At 36.2% G+C, this 23,413-nt stretch overlaps 1 protein-coding gene across 8 annotated transcripts in view; it reads left to right on the plus strand.

The window, feature by feature from the left end:
• Positions 1 to 23,413, plus strand: part of DYNC2H1 (dynein cytoplasmic 2 heavy chain 1) — a 365,259-nt gene that overhangs the window by 105,141 nt on the left and 236,705 nt on the right. For 5 of the 8 annotated variants that reach the window (XR_016219689.1, XM_051820199.3, XM_002708539.6 and 2 more), the window contains 9 exons: positions 1,094 to 1,238; positions 3,903 to 4,005; positions 4,792 to 4,959; positions 9,062 to 9,192; positions 10,998 to 11,246; positions 11,720 to 11,828; positions 15,997 to 16,110; positions 16,653 to 16,795; positions 22,669 to 22,750. Coding sequence is in view for 6 of the 8 variants with exons in the window: in XM_051820199.3 (XP_051676159.3) it covers positions 1,094 to 1,238; positions 3,903 to 4,005; positions 4,792 to 4,959; positions 9,062 to 9,192; positions 10,998 to 11,246; positions 11,720 to 11,828; positions 15,997 to 16,110; positions 16,653 to 16,795; positions 22,669 to 22,750 (1,244 nt within the window). In the remaining 2 variants the exon portion in view is untranslated. Of the gene's footprint in view, positions 1 to 1,093; positions 1,239 to 3,902; positions 4,006 to 4,791; positions 4,960 to 9,061; positions 9,193 to 10,997; positions 11,247 to 11,719; positions 11,829 to 15,996; positions 16,111 to 16,652; positions 16,796 to 22,668; positions 22,751 to 23,413 lie in introns of those variants that run through there. The other 3 variants (XM_051820207.3, XM_089312267.1, XR_016219704.1) reach the window with 2 other exon arrangements.

Consider the following 23,413-nt stretch of genomic DNA (forward strand, 5'->3'; position numbering starts at 1 on the left):
GAATTCATCTTATGTATTAGAAATGCCAATATCAAGAATCAGAATGATGGATTTTAGGTTTGAATATATTTCATAAAACAAAAATACTATCAATTTTTTTTTATTTGGCAGCAAAAAAAATTTTTTTTTTATTTGACAGTGAGAGAGAGACAGAGAGAAAGGTTTTTCTTCCATTGGTTCACTCCCCAAATGGCTGCTATGGTCGGCGCTGCGCCGATTCAATCCGAAGCCAGCAGCCAGGTGCTTCCTCCTGGTCTCCCATGCGGGTGCAGGGGCCCAAGCACTTGGGCCATCCTCCACTGTCCTCCCAGACCACAGCAGAGAGCTGGACTGGGAAAGGAGCAACCGGGACTAGAACCCAGTGCCCATATGGGATGCCGGCATAGCAGGCGGAGGAGTAACCGAGTGAGCCACGGCGCCGGTCCCTCAAAATTTTGAAGATAACTAGAAAGGGAATTTAAATCTGAACAGGGGAGTGTGTTAATGACTGATGACCTGATGACAGTAATCCTAATACATGTATCCATCTCCATTGTCCATAATTATTACAGGTACTGTGATTATGGTACAATTTCCTCTGTTACATTTTTTTGCCTCAGTAAACCTTTATTTACACTTTCGTGCTAATTGAACTGATCTGTTATCATTTTTCATTCAAAAATATTAGTATCACCGATTAAGTAGTGTTGACATTAGTTGAAAGGATCAAATTTCTAGTTCTATTTTTACTTTTTGAGGTGGATTTTTACCATGTATAAAGCTTATACTTACTCATAATGGCTTTTTTTAAGTAAAAATTTCCTTTTAGCTCTTTCTAAAGACAAATGAGTTTTTAAACAATTATATTTTTAAATAATTACATTTGTGTCCTCTACTAGGATCTCTGATATTTGAGAACAGATACTTTGGGATTGAATCTGGTTGAAATGAGAATAGGGACTTTGAACCTGGCCTTAGTCCCTGGGTTAGTCTTGAAAATATCCTGCTGTTAGAGCAGAATGTTTGAAAATCACTGCTGAAACTTACCATAAAAGTAATAATTTAGAATATTAATCTAATTCATCTTTTTTCTTTCTTAAATGCTGCTTTTTAGTTATCCAGAAAGAGAGCAATTACAAACAATTTGTGGAGCATGTTTGGAACCAATTATACACAAAAATCTGAAGAATCATTCCATTTGGGGCTCTTCGTCGAAAATTTATCTCTTAGCAGGATCTATGGTACAAGTGTATGAACAGGTATGTATTATATTGCAGTTTTCATGTCTACTTGTACCATTCTCAAAGGACTGCCTTAATGTCGATGCTTGTGTTGATGCACAGGCTTTATTTTCTTGTTGTTAAGTTGGACTTACAACTTACTTAACTAGAGAGGAGTAAGCTCTGTGCCTTTTCCAGTATTGTATCCTCTGGCAGTTTCTTCTTTTTTTTAATACAACTTTATTTGGCATTGGGTATCCTGATCTTTTTTATTATAGTTCCTTAGAAAAGAAACAAAAAAGATCAAAACAAATTAATAAAAAATAAAGACCCATTGGCCATATTTACAGACAACAGAGCCAGCCCAGGCATCTCCCATGTGTGCATTCATACCCCTGTCCCCCAGGACATGGTTAAGGGGTTAATAAGCTTTGGGGAATGCAGGAGCAGGTTCCATGTGTCTTATGGTTCTAAGACCCTTTCCCCCACAGAGTGATGGTGCCTTCTGCAGCCAGGGGGGTACCACCAGAGTATGCCTTGGCAGCTTTATTTGTCCTCTCTGGATGACTTCAGCAGATAACCCTTTATCCAGCAGCTGCCACTGGCAGTTTCTAATTGGCACTCAATATTTGTTGAATGAGTGAGTCATTTGATTCAGTTATTTAGGTTATTTTGCTATTTAGCATATTTATTTATTCATCCTTTCAATATTTTAATTTACTTGAGAGGCAGATAGAGAGTGAGAGAGAGACAAAGAGTGAGAGAGTACTTCCATCCATTGATTCACATTGATTCACTTCTCCTATGCCTGCAATGACTGGAGCTGAGTTGGGCCAAAGCCTAAAACCAGGAGCTCAGTGGAGGTCTGCCATGTGGGTGGCAGGAACCCAGTGACCTGAGTGAGCCTTTACTACTGATTCCCAGAATCTTCTCTGTTTTTCTTTTCTAGTATTCAAACATGAGAGTGGTCTTTGATGTTTATTTCCTTCCTGTTACATGTGATAAAATGTCCAAAGTAGCTTTCCTTAATAGAGTGGGGAAGTTTCTTGAAAGTAGACATCAGGGCTGGTGTTGTGCAGTGGGTTAAACCACCGCTTGTGATGCTGGCATTCAATATCAGAGCACTGGTTTATATCGCAGCTGCTCTGCTTCTGTTCTAGCTTTCTGCAGATGTGCCTGGGAAGGCAACAGAAGATGGTTAAAGTTCTTCAGCCCCTATCAACCATGTGTGAGACCTAGATGGAGTTCCTGGCTCCTTGCTTTATCCTGTCCTGATCCCAGCCATTGTAAACATTTCAAGAGTTAACTAGTGGCTCGACAATCTGTCTACGTGTCTCTTTCTGTCTCTATATATTTGTCACTCTGCTTTCAAATAAATAAAGTAAGTCTTAAAGAAAGTAGGCATTTATTGAGTCTACAACAGACTCATACAGATTATATTTGCTTGCCAATGATAGTCCTTGGGATACAAAATGATTAAGTCTTCCCTAGAAGTTCAGAATCTAATAAAGGACTGAGTCATATAAATAAATTAATAATACAATATAATAAATTTTAAGTAATAATTTGTCCAGATTACCGAGACAGCACAGGGGAGAGAGTGAATACTCTTGTTGTATTATACTAGTTGTAAGGAGGAGGTGAAATTTGATCTGAGTTTTGAACACTGGTTTCACAGTGTGCCTGGAGATGAAAGAAGGTCTTTCTAGATGAAGGGAGTAGCATGGACAGGTTATGCAAGTATTTGTGGAAGATAATTTTCTATAATATTAGAGTAAAAGTGGGGAAAGATAATTTAGAAATCAAGAATTTGCTTTTTTTCTTTTAAATTAATTCAAATGTTAGGTAATCAAGATCAGAATAACAGTAAAAGCTCTGTCCACTCCATAGTGTGGAAGGTCACACTGTTTATTGTATGTTTGAAGAGAGACACTTTGATTTGTTCAGTGACTTATTGATCATAAGATAGCACTATGATTTCCACCATTGGAAGATAGGTTTTATCTAGATCTGTGAGTGCCTTGAAATTGCAACCATCATTTTATAAAGCTTTTGTTAGCTTTTCTTGAAATTTTTCTGTTTTTTAAAGCAGGGCTTCTGACCTTTTAAATTTATTTTAATTTGTTACTTTTGCTCTGAACAACCTTTGGCAGTCTGTTGAAGCCTATGGGCCCCTCTTAAAATAATATTTTTAAAAAATGTATTCATTTATTTGAAAGGCAGGTGGTCATGGAGAGAGAGAAAGAAAGAAATCTCCCTTGTGATGATTCACTTTTCAAATGTTTGCAGAAGCCGAGACAGGACCAGGCTGAAGCCCAGAGCCAGGGCCTCAGTTTGATTCTCCCACATGAGTGGCAAGAGTCCGACTATTTGGGCCATTACCTAATGCCTCCTACTGCACACGTTAGCAGGAAGCTGGAATCTGAAGTGGGAGCCAAAACTCAAACCTAGACACTCTGATAGTGGGTGCTGGCATCCTAGGTAGCTTTAACCATTGTACAAATGGCCACCCCAAGCAAATGTTTTTAACTACATTAAATAGAATATGTAAAAGCAACTAAAGAAATTGGTTAAATAGAAATACAGTTCTACTCACAGGTAGAAGTTGGCATCCCTTAGAATCTAGTGTGACTGAAAACCATTACCTGATTATGATTGTATATTTAAGAAGTGGATAGATTGATTACTGTATTTCTTTTCCAGGTGCGAGCCAAATTTACAGTTGATGATTATAGTCACTATTTCTTTACTCCTTGCATTCTCACCCAGTGGGTTCTTGGATTATTTAGATATGATTTAGAAGGAGGTAAGTTTTACTGGTGTCTCTGTGTGCATGTGTGTGTGTTGACGTTATATATTTTATTTGTAATAAATATTTTATGTAAGTAAAACACTAATTATAACATTTTAAAAATTAAAATTATATAAAATTTAAATATAAATATTAAAATGATAGTATTCTATTTATTCTAAACTATTTATGATTATCACTGTTAAAACTAGATACTGGGAAAATGAAGTCCTCATTCTTTGTAGCCAAAGCATATTTAATATGTGTTTTAGAATTGAGATATATTTTTAATTTTAATTTTTTAAATTAATTTTTAAATTTTTTAATTAACATGAAGTTATGCATTTTCTGGGGTACAGTACAATATTTCAGTAGATATACTTAGCATAAACAACATTATACTAGGCAATTAGCCCTTTCTTTTTCTTTATTATGGGCTGTAGATACCTTCTTGTTTTGTGGAACAGCAAAACATATTATCTTCACTCAAGTCCATTTTGGAACCCGTTATCAGATATCAGACCTCCCCACCCTTCCTAGCCTCTAGTTATCACTGTTTTAGAATTGAAATTGATATTTTTATTGATCAAGAAGATATTGTAATGTTTAACGTAACCTTTTAAATAACACAAATATGTGCCAACTCATTAACAAAACAAATTTTAACTTTTTCTCCCTTTTCTTCTATCTGATGCCAAAACTATGGTATGTAGAATCCACCCTTTCTTTCTAGTATGTTAAACAATCATTTGAAAATCATTTGAGTCATACTACAATTAAAGAGTATTTTACCTTTTTCAGGATCTTCAAACCACCCACTAGATTATGTGTTAGAAATTGTAGCATATGAAGCACGACGTTTATTCCGTGACAAAATTGTTGGTGCAAAGGAACTGCATTTGTTTGACGGCATTTTAACATCTGTGTTTCAAGGAGATTGGGGCTCAGATGTACTAGACAATATGGCAGGTAATATGATTGAATTTATATAAATATATAATTGTTATGAAAACTTTAAAAATGATTTCTTAACTGTATAGTGTAATTTCATCTATCTAAACAAAACTTTGGATTATTTTAATGTTATTTTTCATTGTTCAGTCTTTTATACTATATTTCAATAATAATATTCCATAAGAAATATAGTGACAGTAATTTTTTTCTTAGAGAAAGTAGCTTCAGGCCATATTGTTGTAGATTTGTGGTGTAAAATAATTTTTTATTTATGATTTCCACTAATAAAGGTACTTTTTATATTTAACAACTATATGCACATGATACTTAAAAATCATTTAGATAACAGAGGTTTAATTATAATGACCATTGGCTTAAGAGTAATGACCAGGGTGTTTCCAGTTACTACCCATAATGTCCTTAGTACAGAACTTCTTACATATTCTTATCACCAGCTTTATCTATAGTTAAACAAAGTATAATATTTTTAAAGCAGCTGTCTTGTATCTGCAGCTATTATTAGTTGCTAGCAAATCTGCATTTTTAAAAATGCTGTGGAAGTAAACATATGTAATATGAAAATCATCGTGATGAGAACACATCTGATGAAAAGTATGATATAGAAATTTTTCCTAGTAAAACTGCCTTCAGGTTTCAAAATATGTTTATTCTTTCTTAGAATAAAGTGGCCTTCAAAAATATTTTATGCAACATATTCTATGTATTATACATTTCTAGCTTTGATGTTGATCTTAGGGCCATAATTTCATAAATGAAAAGGAATCTTGAAGGTTAGAAGGATATTGATGTTGACAGAGAAATCTTCTAGATATTGCCTGACATTTACAATCAGCAAATGATTTCAGAGAATGTAAGGCATGTGAAATGCTGAGAGAAGGCTAATCGAATTGGCTTGATTTCGAGTGAGTTTAAATCACTGTGGACTGAAGCTTTCATGATTTAGTGTGATGCCTTGTAATCTGAAAATTGAGTTAGTAGTATTTCTTGCAGAGAAAGTGGCAAATTCTTTGATCATTAGATAGCATTGACACCTTTTTGAGTGTCTGAATTCTCTACAGTTAGATTATTCTTTATTGATCAGTAGGTATTCTATTGTATGGATACACTTGCACCCCCATTTCTATAGTCACTCATTTATTCAAGGACATCCAGTTTGTTTTCCATTTTTGGCTATTGGGAGTAAAGCTGCTACAAAACAGGTTTTTTTGTGTGTATGTGTGTGTTAGTACAAATCTTCATTTAGATTTGTACCTATGTTTTTAATTTCTTTTAGCAATTATAAGAGACTAAGCTGGGTTTTAAAGGATGAATATATATAAATATATATATATGTATATTGGTTTTAAAATATTTCATTTATTTAAAAGGCTTAGTGACAGAGAGAAAGAGGGAGGTACAAAAAAAGAAAAAGATTTCTCATCTGCTGGATTACTCCCAAAATGACTGCAATGGTGTCAGGACTGGGCCAGGCTGAAGCCAGGAGCCTAGAACTTCATCTGGGATTCTCATGTGGGTGGCTGGAGCCCAAGTACTTGGACTACCTTCTGTGCTTTTGCAGATGTGTTAGAAATAGATTAGCTGAGGCCGGCGCCGTGGCTCACTAGGCTAATCCTCCACCTTGCGGCACCGGCACACCGGGTTCTAGTCCCGGTCGGGGCGCCAGATTCTGTCCCGGTTGCCCCTCTTCCAGGCCAGCTCTCTGCTGTGGCCCGGGAGTGCAGTGGAGGATGGCCCAAGTGCTTGGGCCCTGCATCCCATGGGAGACCAGGAGAAGCACCTGGCTCCTGCCATCGGATCAGCACGGTGCGCCGGTCACAGCGGCCATTGGAGGGTGAACCAACTGCAAAGGAAGACCTTTCTCTCTGTCTCTCTCTCTCACTGTCCACTCTGCCTGTTAAAAAAAAAAAAAAAAAAAAAAAAAAAAAAAAGAAATACATTAGCTGAGACTCAAAACAGGTGCTCTACCATGGGATATGGGCATTCCTGGAAGTGACTTAAACCTCCATGCCACAAGACTGGCCCCATCGATGAATATATTGAGTAAGGAAGAAGGGAAAGACATCCAAGACAAGACATCTTAGATAAACAAAGGCTTAAGAAAGCCAGTGTATAGTAGAGGGAGAGAGAAGAAGAGTCAGGCAATCAGTGGAGTCAGATTGTAGCATGCCTTCAGTGTTTTTTTTGCTGTTGTTGGTTTTTGTTTTCTTTAACAGGTAGGAGGTGGGAAGCTGTGTGTGCAATTGGAGAGGTAGAATGGTGTGGCAACATGATTTAGCTTTTAGATGTGTTACTCCAGTAGCAGTAGCAGTGAGGATATACTTGAGGGGCTAGAGACTTACAGCAGGGACTAACAGTAGGAGGCTCCTGCTGTACTCTGTGCAAGAAATGAAGAGATGTTGAGATATTTGTGAGTCAGTCTTATACACATATTTGAATGTAAGGTTCTTGAGTCCTTTTTAAAAGATTTACAAGGAACTTACCATGTATGATAATAGGAATGGTGTCTATCTTATTTACTCCTTTTTCAAGAAAAAGGTAAAATGTATACACGGATAGTTAAGTGTTGAGTAAATGCGTACATGAATTATATGTCCGTTAAGCAATTAAAAATAAGACTAGTTTTTGGGAGAATTGCCTAGACAGAAGTACTAAGTACTCCGTAATATATATAAATAGTTCATAATTTATTCCACATAAAACAATTTTAAAATGTGAGGGGACTGTTTAGAATTAAGAAAACAATAAATTTGTATCTTGGATGAGTGCTTTGTGACTTGATGAGAATGAACATGTAGATACAAGGAAAAAGATGGAATGTACTAAGATCATGTTGGAAAAATGACTACAAAGAAAATTTTAGTTAGGAGATTAGGGTTGCATTGTTGTTTACAAATATGAGTTTTAGTATAGTAGTTTTCATATGTAGAAAATAATGCAAGAAGTGTGATGGGTGGAGGAAAGAGGAACATTAAATAGTTAGCATCTGGCAAAGGTAAGTTGGTAGTTACTTTAAGATAGAGTAGAGCAGAAAGTATGACAAGGAGGACCCTTGATGGAATGATCTTCAGAAAGGTTCAATAGAATGGTGGATAGGTCTTTCCTTGTATGGTAATAGGAACACTGTTATAGATAAAAGTAAGTCAAGTTTAGGGGAATTTTTGTCTTGTAATTAAAATTTATTTAATTTTTAAAATATGTTTTATTCATTTGAAAAGCAGGATGACAGGGCAGGTGGCTGGGAGAGAGAGCGACAGACAGAAAGACAGACAAGAGAGATGGGTGGAGGGATGGAAAGATATCTTCATCTGCTGGTTCACTCCCGAAAGGGCCATGAGCTCTTGCTGGTATCAATGTCTATTATTTTTCCTCAAGAAGAGTTCTGAAATTGTTTCATTTCTCAATTTTAGGCAAGTTATTTTAAATTTACAAATTTTATGTGGAGATTCTGGAGAAGTAGTAAAATGAGGCAAACTGAAAGTAGGTGGATGTTTTGAAAGTAGCCAGCTTATTTGGGAAGAAAGATAGGTGGGATGGGGAAGCAATATGATTAGGGATAAGACAGGCCTTTGGCACAAGGGTTAAGATGCTGCTTTGGATAGCTGTGTCCCATATTGAAGTACCTGGGTTCGAGTTCTGGCTCTGCTTCTGATTATCTAGCTTCTTGCTATTGTTTACCCTGAAATGCAGCAGATAATGGATGAAGTACCTGAGTCCCTGATCATACGTGAGTGGCCCACACAGAGTTCCAGTCTCTTGGCTTTGGCTTATTTTCAGTCCTATCTGTTTGGGGAGTGACCAGTGAATGGAAGATATCTCTGTGTCTTTTCTCTGTTTCAACTAAAATTAAGATTACTGAATTCAAAGAAGAATGGGGATACCATCGGCCAGTTCTTTGGCAGTGTTTGATATTGCAGTTTAGTCTATAAATATTAACTGTTCTTACTGCTCTTGTTAGGTATACTTTAAAGCAATTTACTTTTGTCTTTCTGGGAATCACTTTATTTTAACTGACAAAATATACTAAGCAATGCATTTACTGATTCTCTGATTATTGCAAGAAACGTCTATAAAACAAAAATATCTTAAATTTTTACAGATAGTTTCTATGTTACATGGGGAGCACGACATAATTCAGGAGCAAGGGCAGCTCCAGGACAACCATTACCTCCCCATGGGAAACCACTTGGAAAACTAAACTCCACAGATCTTAAAGAAGTTATTAAAAAGGTATATGGATTTGAGTTGAGATTTGCTTGTGATTATTTATAAAATGTTTATTGCAGGCCGGCACCGTGGCTCACTAGGCTAATCCTCCACCTAGCGGCACCGGTACACCGGGTTCTAGTCCCGGTCGGGGCGCCGGATTCTGTCCCGGTTGCCCCTCTTCCAGGCCAGCTCTCTGCTGTGGCCAGGGAGTGCAGTGGAGGATGGCCCAAGTGCTTGGGCCCTGCACCCCATGGGAGACCAGGAGAAGCACCTGGCTCCTGCCTTTGGATTAGCGTGGTGCGCCGGCTGCAGTGTGCCAGCCCGCCAGCCGTGGTGACCACTGGAGGGTGAACCAACGGCAAAGGAAGACCTTTCTCTCTGTCTCTCTCACTATCCACTCTGCCTGTCAAAAAAAAAAAAAAATGTTTATTGCAGACATTTTGAGGTCACAAAGGTGAAAGCTCACAAAATAGACAAAGTTAGTTTCTGCATTTGGTATTGAGTCCATTGTGGCAGATGTAACTAGATGTACATGTACTCATACATATAATTACTAAGATATATATTGGAAGAAGGTGTTTCTGTTGGAAATATTGATGAGGTATAATAGTCATGGTAGGCCAGCGGCTCCTAAAGTTTATTAGAATCACTTGGAGAAACAGGAAATTTGTAGATTATGGGTCTTATCTCTAGAGACTTAGATTTACCAGATGAGACCCTGAGAAGCTGAATTTCCAACAGGCTCCCAGATTACATTGATGCTGCTGGTCTGCATCTTTGAGTAGCACTGTCTTAGCGATCTTCCTATTTCCTTTCTTTCAAGTTCGTTTATAATAAAGAAGAAGAAATGGTATTATATATGCTTCAAAAACTAATATTCATCGGCCGGCGCCATGGCTCACTAGGCTAATCCTCCGCCTTCCGGCGCCAGCACACCGGGTTCTAGTCCCGGTCGGGGCGCCGGATTCTGTCCCGGTTGCTCCTCTTCCAGGCCAGCTCTCTGCTGTGGCCAGGGAGTGCAGTGGAGGATGGCCCAAGTGCTTGGGCCCTGCACCCCATGGGAGACCAGGAGAAGCACCTGGCTCCTGCCATCAGATCATTGCGGTGCGCCGGCCGCAGCACGCTGGCCGTGGCGGCCATTGGAGGGTGAACCAACGGCAAAAGGAAGACCTTTCTCTCTGTCTCTCTCTCTCTCTCTGTCCACTCTGCCTGTCCAAAAAACAAAAAATTAATATTCATCATGAAATTTAGTGTGTATTTTATATCAGGAAAAGTTTTTTTTTTTTCTGATTCACTTGTCCAAAATGGATGTTACAAAGTTTGGAAATATTGAAAATTAACTGTCTTTTTTTTTTCTATATTGTTTCATGCAGTTCTTGGCGGTACATGGTACCTATATGGGCTTTTGATTCATTCCTGTGCAGTATAGATGAACGAGCGTTCACAGAAGATTTTTTTAGGTGCTAGATCTCTAGTGTTCAGGGATTGCTTTTTGTTCTATACACACTGATTTGTAATAGCTGATTAAATTTGAAGTTTTTAGGATTTTTGTTATTAATCTGCTACCTCATCATACTCCTTTTCTCTAGTTGTATGAATATTCAAGAATAACTGAGTCTTCTGGATCTTTGAACTTTTTTGACATCATTAGTTTTTCTGTAGAGTGTTCTCTAAAGTTGTATTACTAGATAGTATGACATGTAGTCACTTTACTGCCTTTCTTGACTATCAGAATAGAAGATTTTTATCTAGACCAATATGTAATGCTTTAAGTATACAGTTATGGTTTATATTAATTGTAAAATATTTCTGTGATTTTTTAAAAGGGCCTTATTCATTATGGAAGAGATAACCAGAATTTAGATATTTTACTTTTTCAAGAAGTTCTGGAGTATATGTCTAGGATTGATAGAGTGCTGAGTTTCCCTGGAGGATCGCTTCTGTTAGCAGGACGCAGTGGTGTAGGTCGCCGGACCATCACTTCTTTAGTCAGTCATATGCATGGAGCAGTGCTGTTTTCTCCAAAGATTTCCAGAGGATATGAACTTAAGCAGTTCAAAAATGACCTCAAACATGTGAGTTGTTCATAATTTTTTGCTTTACTTTTTAAATTCAGATTTGTTATTCTAAATGACTTTTATGACCTCTAAGGATCTAATATAGAATATTGCCTTTATTGAAAATGATATTTTTATCTGTGTATAGGAAAGAGATTGCTGTTAGTATACCTAGGTCACCAGTATGCCAGATTAAGAGATGTTAGATGGATATGAACAATTTACAAAAGAATGGAATTTATAAAAGAAATATGTAGGTATATAATAAAGTGATCCTCTAGCATTTGGCTTAGTGTCTTAGTAAGATGATTAAATTTTTCCTCATATAACATTTATTCTCACGTTGTACTTTGCTTTCCAAACTTTATATTAATCAAATGCAAATAAATATATAAGAAAATGTAAGAGTGACATACTTTACATAGAGAATGATAATGTTTATCTTTTCCAAAAATATTTAAATGTATTAAAAATATTTTCTTATTTTGCAGGTGCTACATCTTGCAGGAATTGAAGCACAACAAGTAGTTTTACTTCTTGAGGATTACCAGTTTGTACATCCTACATTTTTGGAGATGATTAATAGCCTTTTATCTTCAGGTAAATTGGTGGTTTCTATTCAAAGAAAATAAAATTAATAATACAAAAATTATTTAAATAAAGTTGTCTTGTAAAATTTACCTGTGTCTCATGGAACTTCTGGCATAGTTCTAAGGTGACATACGTTTTAAAGATTTTTATTTATTTATCTTATTTTATTTTTTAAAGATTTATTTATTTTACTTGAAAGTCAGAGTTACACAGAGAGAGAAGGAGAGGCAGAGAGAGAGGGAGGTCTTCCATTCAATGGTTCATTCCCCTGATGTCCACAATGGCTGGAGCTGTGCCAATCTGAAGCCAGGAGCCAGGAGCTTCCTTCAGGTCTCCCACATGGGTACATTGGCCCAAGGACCTGCACAATCTGCTGCTGCTTTCCCAGGCCATAGCAGAGAGCTGGATCAGACGTGGAGCAGCCGGGATATTAACCGGTGCCCATATGGGATGCTGGCATTGCAGGTGGTGGCTTTACCTGCTACACCACAGCGCTGGAGGCAGAGTTATAGGCAGAAGGTCTTCCACCTGCTGATTCATCCCCCTCCCCATCAAGCAATGGCTGAAGTTGGGCCAGTCCCAAGCCAGGAGTTTCTTCCAGATCTCTCACATGGGTGCAGGGGCCCAAGCTCTTGGACCATCCTCAACTGCCCTCCCAGGCCATATCGGAGAGCTGGATCAGAAGAGAAGCAGCCAGGACTTGAACCGGATCCCTTATGGGATGCCAGTTGCCTCAGGTGGAGGCTTAGCCCACAATGCCACAGTGCTGGCCCCGGCATAGATAGACATACACATGGCAGAAGAATTGAGAGATTCCATTTTTTTAAAACTATGATTGAAAATTAAATAAAAATTGTTAGCATTGAATATTGATAAATATACAGAAAACTTGGTCCTCCCACACACTTTTGCTGTACTATTATGTATTATTATATGTGGGAAAATCATCAATCAATACTTACCCCAAAATATGCCATTTCCTTTGACATAGTATTCTATTATTATTAGGAAGTTAATGCATAGGAATAAAAGAATTTAAGAAAATATAAGTTGTAATCATAATTTTATTGGACATCCATCAATAGTGAAATAATTGAATAATTATAGTATAGCCTTAGTGTAGATATGTGAATGCCTAGATATTTCATATATATTTCAGATGTGTGATATTTTATAAAATTATACATATTAGTGCCCATATTTTATACATCATATCTGGTATTTATCTGTATTAATTAATCTGAAAAAATGTACATTCTACTTTAGTTAATTAGAACAGATCAACTACTGTTTATTATTTGTAATAATCATGTTTTAAAATAGAAATTATTTTCTGTGTAACAGAAAAATAACATTTGAAAGAAGACCATGTATTAAAACAAATACTTTCTAGAAATTTGTGCTAATATGTGAGCATTTAAACTTATGGAATTTTGTGAGTTATAGAAATTTACCTTTTTACTTTTTCAAGATTTTTATTATGTGGAAATCATTATTTTCATTTTCCCTCACTGAATTGTTTTTCCCTGAGATATTACACTGAGCCCTATATCCATTTCTATTGCCCAGCAGTTTTAACTATAGTTGTGCATTAGAAGGAAGCATTAAAAATATTTAAAACTAATTCTTTCCCACCACCACGGTAATACTATTAAATCAGGCTCTCTGAATTGGGGGTGGAAGTTACATTGGCTACTAAGGCTCTCAATTGATTCTGTTAAGAATCATTGCCATGATTGCTCCTGGGTTTTAACCTATTCTTCTTCTAGGCCTGTGTCCCCAGGAAACCTTGGATCTTGCCTGTTGTTTATGGATTCACCTGACCTTTTAGGTTTTTTCCTGGAGAAAGATACCTATAAATTTGATATATTTCTCCTTCTTCTAGAAAATTATGAAGTTTTTTAGGATCTCTTTATAATAAGTAATCCCTGTTAGTAGAATTAGTATGACATTGTTCAGTTTAAACTTGGGCCAAGAATATTTATTTTTTAAAAGTATTTCTTTTCCAATTGAATGGATGTTTTTATTGCAGACTTAAAGACAGTAATGGGAAACTTATGCTCAACTCAGTTTTAATAAGTATTTTGTATTATGGGAGACTCTGAGGGAAATAGTCTTTTTGTCAGAATTTAACAGCTGTGGTTAAAGAAAATATTTAATTTATAAGATATGGTATCTACACATTACTGTCCATATGAGAAATAAAGACCAGGACTTTTTAGTCGGACAGGTGGTAGATTAATTTATTTAGTGAAAATGGTAGTACTTGAGCAGACTTAGAGTGCTTGTGGCCATTTTTAAAAATAGTCTTTCAATTTTTAAGAAATCCATTCCTGCATATTTCTTAAATTGTCACTAGATGGAGACCTTGTTCGATTTGACTGATGTAAAGTCATAGACTGGATATGATTTTTCATTTTTGATTTTTGGTTTTTGTGAAAGAGAATAATTGAATTATTAATCCAATAATTGTTGTTTTAAGGTAAATTAATCTTTACTATCAAGATTGTAGATAAAAAAATCCCAAGTAAAATTACAATTTGTTCATTTCTTTTCAGATAAAGTATGAAGTATCTCTTCATAGTGTTTCAAATTCTTATTCCCAAAAGTGTATAATATATAAGTAGAACTGGTATTCTTTGTTAAATCTAAGGAATCAAAAGTTTCTAAAAGACTTAAGTAAAAGACTTAAATTTAAAGAAAAACATATAAAGCAGATTTACGTGTATATATGTGTGTGTGGCTGTTGGAGTATGTGTAAGCTTGGGCGATGGAGTGGTCTGGTGTCTCTTAGTTAAACCTAAAGAAAAGTAGAGATCAGATTATTTTTTTTTAATTTTTATTTATTTATTTATTTTTAAACTTTTTTTTTTTGGACAGGCAGAGTGGACAGCGAGAGAGAGACAGAGAGAAAGGTCTTCCTTTGCCGTTGGTTCACCCTCCAATGGCCCCTGTGGCCGGCGTACTGCGGCTGGCGCACCACACCTATCCGAAGGCAGGAGCCAGGTGTTTATCCTGGTCTCCCATGCGGGTGCAGGGCCCAAGCACTTGGGCCATCCTCCACTGCACTCTCTGGCCACAGCAGAGAGCTGGCCTGGAAGAGGGGCAACCGGGACAGAATCCGGTGCCCCGACCAGGACTAGAACCCGGTGTGCTGGCGCCGCAAGGTGGAGGATTAGTCTACTGAGCCGTGGCGCCGGCGAGATCAGATTATTAATAAACCTGTCTCGAATGCAATATTTTGGATATGAAGCAAAAAAAAAATTTCACTTATAGTTTCAGTTGAATTATAAATACATTGGTTTAACAAATAAAATACATATTTTATATATGGGGCCAAGTTTTAAATACTGGATTTGTGGTAGTGAAGAGACATGTAGGTCCATTGTCAAAGCTTGTAGTCTCAATCAACTTTTGTTCGCCTTTCATCATTCTGTTGCATATAAGCAGGCTGTGGACTAAATCTGATTTCTTCTTGAAGTTTATTTGTTCATTTATTCATCTATTTAGCTAATGCATGTTTATATTCCAGATACTCAGGTAAGATTCCCTAGGGTTTAATGTTGAGCATTATGAAATATTTGTCCTTTGGGAATTCAAAGTCTAATTGGGCAGGCGAGGGAAATAGTTAATTCACCATTAAGTAACGTGGTAGGTGTGGTGGTATAATGAATGAAAAGAGAATGCTTTAGTTAGTGTATGGTCATTTAAGAAGGGCTCCTAGACATGGAAACTGGCAAAGTAGAGTCTTTTAGGGTAAATTGTAACTTATTGGAAAGGCAAGAGATAGATGAGACCTCTGAGTTTTAAAATCTAGGAACAGACAAAATTATGTCACATTTATGAAGATAGATCCTAGGGGGCATGGCGGGAACAGAACCTATAAAGGCACATAGATGGCTACAATATGAACCTTTTCAATAGCTTGCTTAGTTAGGTGTTTCAGTTTTATTGAATGAAGCCTGTAAAGACATAGATTTGGAATCAGCTCAAGGTAGTAGGGTTTGTGTATTTTTAGAAAGGTCGAGTAAGAGCTGATTATATAATATTAAAAAACCCATGTATTTATAAATATATATGTGTATATATAAATTGAAAAGCATTGCTTGTTTAAATTATGTTTTGAATTAGTGTAATGTAACCAAAATTTAAAAAGAAATTGAATGGTTTTCTGTAGGTGAAGTTCCTGGACTCTATACACTTGAAGAATTGGAGCCTTTGCTGTTGCCTCTGAAAGATCAAGCTTCACAGGATGGTTTCTTTGGACCAGTTTTCAATTACTTCACATATAGTAAGTAACAAAGAATTCATTAGTCAGTTCAAACCTTGATTTATATGAAGTAAATACATTTAATTTGCCTTTTCTCATTAGATTGTAGATACCATACATAATGTGTTCAATTGGTAATTGTTATTCTTTTTCTTTTTCTTTTTGCAGTTTTAGGAAGTAATATATAAATGACTTACAGGCTAGCTATAATAAAAACAGCTTAACAAGATTTCAGCAAAGAGAGATGATGAAAGAGTAGTAATGACCTTTGGAATATTTACTTTACTTCCTTTATTTTCATGTGTCAAAATTAGAATAAATGTTATCTTACAAAACAATTAAACTAGATTGTGCTGAATTTTGTAGTTTTAAAAAAATGGAATAATCTTTTATTAACAGAGAAGCAGTTATAATAGTGTAGAAATCTAGGATGTGATAATATCTTGTTAAACATTTATAAACCAAGAATATAAGGTCTTAAGGGAGATGGTGGTGGGATAACTAATCTGTTATCATTTCTTAAATAATTTTCCAAGATTATAATATTTTTATGTATTTTTTAGGAATTCAGCAAAACTTGCATATTGTCTTAATAATGGATTCTGCAAATTTAAACTTCATAATAAATTGTGAGAGTAATCCAGCTTTGCATAAGAAGTGCCAGGTGTTGTGGATGGAAGGTTGGTCAGATAGCAGTATGAAAAAAGTAAGTTTAATATTTAATGTGAAAATGAAAAAGAAATTTATTTTTGAATTTGTTGATTTTCACAACTTTTCTTTTGTGTTATTTATAATGTTACCTTAGTTATGGTAATGAATGTCTGTCTTATGTTTGGAAAATATCTTTATTTTCTTATTTTTGTATGATAGTTGAGTATAGAATTTTAGGGTGAGGATTATGTTCTTAATTACGTACCACAGAGACAACTATACTTTAAAATTTTATGTCTTTAATATACTAGCATATCATAGGGTAGCCTAAAGTAAAAAAAAATAGACTAAGTTTTTTTTTTATTTTTTTTAACTTTTATTTAATGAATATAAATTTCCAAAGTACGGCTTATGGATTACAATGGCTTCCTCCCCATAACGTCCCTCCCACCCGCAACCCTCCCCTTTCCCACTCTCTCTCCCCTTCCATTCACATCAAGATTCATTTTCGATTCTCTTTATCTACAGAAGATCAGTTTAGCATACGTTAAGTAAAGATTTCAACAGTTTGCTCCACACAGAAACATAAAGTGAAAAATAATAGATGATTTTTTAAATGATGATGAAATCAGATCAGACCTATTGTCATGTTTAATCCCAGTGAGAGTCAAGTTGGGAATTGATAATTTCTTTTTTTTTTTTTTTACAGAAGATCAGTTTAGTATACATTAAGTAAAGATTTCAACAGTTTGCACCCCCATAGAAACACAAAGTGAAATATACTGTTTGAGTACTCGTTATAGCATTAAGTCTCAATGTACAGCACATTAAGGACAGAGATCCTACATGAGGAGTAAGTGCACAGTGACTCCTGTTGTTGACTTTACAAATTGACACTCCTGTTTATGGCATCAGTAATCTCCCTATGCACCAGTCATGAGTTTCCAAGACTATGGAAGCCTTTTGAGTTCACCGACTCTTATCTTGTTTAGACAAGGTCATAGTCAAAGTGGAGGTTCTCTCCTCCCTTCAGAGAAAGGTACCTCCTTCTTTGAAGACCTGTAATAGACTAAGATTTTTAACAACTTAAAAAATTTAAGTCCTTTTTTAAAAACATCTCTTATTACTGTACCATATGATTAGAGAAGAGTGTGTTGCAACTCTATATTTTAATTGAAACAATCTTTTTTCCCCTTCATTTGAATAAATGATAATTTTAACAGTTTCTTTGAATGATATTCATACTCTCAATAACTAATTTTTAAATTTTTCTATATAAATATACAGATCAATTCTTGTTATGATTACAAGTAAGGAGTATAATTTGAGATAATAGACATGATTTTACAGATGAGATTGTATTTAGGTTGATTTTAGTAAGCAGATAAAGGAGAGGAAAGGTAATTTATTCTGCAGACACCATTTAAATAAAAGATACTCATGAAGAAGTGATTATTGGGTAATTGATAAGCAGCACTCTCCTATGTGTAGAGGATCAACAGAGAGATAACAAAAACAGACAAAAATTCATGCTGTTATGGAGGTCATGAACTTGTGTCAAATATCTGGTGGGAGAGTTTTCTAGGTAAAGATCCTAGGAGGAGATCATGCCTGATGACCTTGAGGGTTATCAGGTCACTTAACCTGGAGAAGAGTGAGTATTGGTGTTGTGGAGATGAGATGACAGAAGAAAGAGGAATTAGAGTGGGTCTTAAAATCCAGTTAAAGGATTTTAGCTTTACCTGAGAATTTACTTTTGTAGGCATTTGAATGAAAATATTTAGACTTAGTTTTAGTGGGATTACTCTGGTTTCTTGGTTGAAGTAGACTATAGGGGCAAGGTAGAAGGAGTTACAAAGTATTGTATTAATCTAGGTAAGAGAAAAAGGATGGTTTGGGCTAGGATTACAACAGTGAGGGGGTGAGAAATGGTTTGATTCTGGGTATGTTTTGCAGTAGAAACAATAGGTGTTGTTTATACATGGTGTAATAGAGTTTGAAGAGTCAAGGCTACTTATAAGTCTTTTGGTTTGAGTTACTGGAAGGATCAAATGACCATTAACTGAGACAGAGGAGACCTCTAAGATGAGCATATTAAGAATAGAATTTGAAGCTTTCAGTTTTGGGTTGTGTTAAATAGGAAATGTTATATATGTTAATCACAAAGTTGAGAAGACAGCTGGATATATGAGTCTGAAGTGCCAGGAGTAAAGTATACAGAAAGGAAATAGTAAATTATAGGAGGTATGTAAAGCTAGGAGAGTAGATATGAACAAGTAGGTTAGTGTGGATAAAACAGAGTAGAAATTCAAGGGTTAAGCCCTGGGACACTTCAACATTAAGAAGTTGGAGACATGAGGAGGAGCATTCCTAAAGGAGACTGAAGAGGTCTCTAGGTATATAAGAGGAAGACCAGAGAACATGATATTCTGGAAGCCATGAAAGGACAGTATTTAAAAGGGGGAAAGGAATGATGAACTATGACACAGGAAAGTAATTGAGTAGTGGGAATTGCTCATTGGATTCAACAACATGAAGGTCATGAATGACTATGAGAAAGCTGTTGCAATTAGTAGTATAAAAAGCTATATTGGAATGTGTTTCGGAAAGAATGACACAAGAGCATGGGACACAGTGAATATAGTCAACTCTTTTATAGAATTTTATTGAAAGGAGAAATGAGGTAAAAAAGGAGAAATGAGAAGTGGGTCAGTAACTGGAGGAAGTGGGGGTAAAATACATTTTTTTTAAAGTTGAGACAAACAATTGCATGTTCATTTGCTACTGGAATTATTTACTAAAGCAATATCATTCAGTATTGAACAGCAAATTGGTGTAATGTACAAATGGAAGACTTAGGGATAGACCTTTTCTAGGAAAGTTGAGGAATCATCAATAACAAGAAAGAAAGCAGAGTAGAGAAGCACAGATCAAAGTATGTGGGCAGATATTAAGAGGTTTTGGATGCTCTATTCTAATTGTATTTTCTCAGTGAAATAGGAAGAAAGATTCTCAGTTCAAAGTAAGGGTAAGGGGGGGAGATTTTTTGAGGCTTAAAAAGATAAGGAAATGCGGCCGGTGCCTCAGCTCACTAGGCTAATCCTCCGCCTTGCGGCGCCGGCACACCGGGTTCTAGTCCTGGTCGGGGCACCGGATTCTGTCCCGGTTGCCCCTCTTCCAGGCCAGCTCTCTGCTGTGGCCAGGGAGTGCAGTGGAGGATGGCCTAAGTGCTTGGGCCTTGCACCCCATGGGAGACCAGGATAAGAACCTAGCTCCTGGCTTTGGATCAGCGCGGTGCGCCGGCCGCAGCGCGCCGGCCGCGGCAGCCATTGGAGGGTGAACCAACAGCAAAGGAAGGCCTTTCTCTCTGTCTCTTTCTCTCTCCCTGTCCACTCTGCCTGTCAAAAAAAAAAAAAAAAAAAAAAAAAAAAAAAAAAAAAAGATAAGGAAATGCAAAATACTAGTTTGTGAAAGAGTGAAAGGGCTACAGTGGTGTATGATGGCTTTATAGCATTAGGGTTCAATTGAATGTAGTGATTCTGAAGTTCATTTGAGTCCAATCAGGACTCAAGCTGTATAAGGAGACTTCAAAAAGTTTGGAAAATTTGCATTTGCCTTTTATTCCATTTTTCCATCAACTTTAGAAGCCCCCTCATATGTACGCTCACTATGCAAATCTGGCATAGGTGGGTGCCTTAGATTTAACCAGTTTTGGGATTTTGCTACTTGGTGTGACAAAGCAAGTCAAGGGCAAAGGAGTTGAGAATATGAGAGAATGATTATTATGATTTGCTATAGAATTTAAGTTGTTAAGGAAGTAAATGAGAAGAAAACAGGAAGTGACAATGAAAACATTTAATAACTAGATTGTACGTTTCAGTGGAGTCTGAGAATTAGTCATGTTTTGAGGATGTGAGGTAGGAAGACAAAAATGAGGTAATGAAAGGAGAGGATATTCAAAAGTGGGATTGTGGAAGGATTTCACTTATTGTTAATGACCAAGTCTCAGGATATAACTGTGAGGGTGAGTAACTGACCATGGTAGATAAGATAGCAATTGAGAGGTGAGAATATTAGGGGGATTATCTCTAATGGGTATTGAAATACTTGAGAAGATAAGATAGGAGTTATTGAGGGTGATAGTGAGCCAGAAGCTAAAATTCTTTGAGGAATGAGGAAATGATCAGATCGGTAATTCTTGCAATAGGGAGGGTTCCTGGTTGCTATAATTTGCTATAGTATGTTTAAAATAGTGAAATACTCTTAAGATATTACAAAAATCAACTCAGGATTGATAGAAAACTTAAATTTAAGACCTGAGACTATGAAGTTGCTGGAAGAAAATATAGAGGGATCAGTCCAAGTCATTGGTGTAGGGGATGACTTCATTGGATAAGACTCCTAAAGCACAGGCAACAAAAGCAAAACTAAACAAGTGAGACTTTTACAAACTCAGAAGCTTTTGCACAGCAAAGAAATGATCAGTAGAGTGAGGAGACTTCCAACTGAATAGGAAAAAATATTTGCAAACACCTAACAAAGGGTTAATATCCTGACTATATCAGCAACTTAAAAAAAAAACTCAACAATCAAAAACAACCAATCCAGTCGAGAAATGGTCAGAGGACTTAAATAGACAGTTTTCAGATGAAGAACTACAAACAGCCAACCAATAATGAAAAATGCTTGACATCACCAGCTCTCAGGGAAATGCAAATTAAAGCCACAATGAGATGTCACCTCACCCCTGTCAGAATGGCTAAAATCCTAAGCACAGAGAGTAACAAATGCTGGTGAGGATGTAAAGAAAGGGGAACACTTATACACTGTTGGTGGGAATGTAAGTTAGTACATCAACTGTGGAAAACAGTGTGGAGATTTTTTTAAAAACTAGAAAAAAAAAAAACAACTAGAAATAGACTTGCCATATGATCCAGCAATCGTACTACTGGTATGTGTCCAAAAGACTGAACACAGTGCATCAGAGATACCTGCACCACCATATGCATAGCAACACTGTTCACAATAGCCAAACTTTGAACCAACCAAGGTGTCCATAATCAAATGGAAAAGAAAATGTAGTATTTATACACAATGAATATTATTCAGCTATGCAAAGAAGGAAATTCTATCATTTGCAGCACCTGGAGGACATCATGTTGAATAAAATAAGCCACACTGAGGAAGATAAATACCTCACGTTCTCCCTTATATGTGAGAACTAAATTTAAAAAACAAACAAAAGCAGAAATAAAGAAATGTTTGCATGTATCAGTATTGCTGCAAGTATAGTTCTGTAAAAGTTGGTTTTATACTTTTGTCAAGCCAATTGTTAGAATGTTATACTACTATAGCTTTAATGATCTGTGATTACTTACATTTTACCATATATGGGTGAAATGGTCATTTTTCCATTAAGTTATTTTTTTTTTAAGATTTATTTATTTATTTGAGAGGCAGAGTTACAGAGAGAGATGGAGCAATAGAGAGAGGTCTCCAGTCTACCAGTTCCCTCCTCAAATGGCCACAACAGCCAGACTGGGCCAATCTGAAGCCAGGAACCAGGAGCCTCCTCCGGGCTTCCCACATGGGTGCAGGGGCCCAAGCACTTGGGCCATCTTCCAGTACTTTCCCAGGCCATTAGCAGGGAGCCAGATTGGAACTGGAACAGGCGGGACTCAAACGAGCATCCATTTGGGATTCTGGCACTGCAGGTAGAAGCTTAACATACTATGCCACATAGCTGGTCTCTATATTCTTCCTAAATTTTTTTTCTCTTAACTTTGGAAAGCATCCTAGGAGAAAAGAGCAGTTGAACTTTTTTTTGTGTTAAAGGATTTTTGTGTGTGTGTGTTAACTTCTGATACTGTGTTTAATTAAGTTTTTCATATTGATTTAAGATTTAAAGACATGTCCTTCATATTTTAGATACCTGAAATGTTATTCAGTAAAATAGATTGTGAAGAAAAGTACTGTGATAAAAAAATAGAAGAAAAGAAAAAAAATCCAGGTAGTAATTTGATGTAATTTGTTTTATATCATTTTTATTTATGAAATAATTGTCATTTTCTAACAGTTCCATTTATGATGATTATGAATTTGAATCATGCTGAATATAACAAAGCTAGTTTTCATATGATGCAAACTAAATTTTGAAGTTCTCTTTATTTTTAGATTAATATTTATATCATTTTATAGAGAATTTGAAAGAATATATATTAGTTGAATTTAGGAAATTAAAAAAATTATTTCTGATGAATGATTTGAATAACCTACTTATATTATTTAGCATCTTTGGTTAGTAGCCTATTTGGGTCTCCCATGAGTCCACTGCTGCTTTTCCAGGCACATTAGCAGGGAGCTGGACTCAAACCATCACTATGCCACAGTGTCGGCCCTTGGTTATTGAAAAATTTTAATAGGAGTGTAAACAGAGTCTTGCTTGACAACAGAAGTCTAGAAAATATATAAATAAGGAAAAACCAAAGGCAGTCAGACCACTATGGAACTCTTGTAGTAACCTAAGACACACGATGAAGATCTTAACCAAAGACGAATGATGAGAAAGGAATAGACTTAGGGATCATTAGGAGGTAATACATGGGACTTGAGTAGGTGAAAATTGTGGGATGCAGGAAGAATGAGGAATGTAGGGTGTTTCTCATAGTTCTGG

The sequence above is a fragment of the Oryctolagus cuniculus genome, chromosome 1 (assembly GCF_051225735.1).
Source record: "Oryctolagus cuniculus isolate XC-2025 breed Fujian yellow rabbit chromosome 1, ASM5122573v1, whole genome shotgun sequence".
NCBI lineage: Eukaryota > Metazoa > Chordata > Mammalia > Lagomorpha > Leporidae > Oryctolagus > Oryctolagus cuniculus.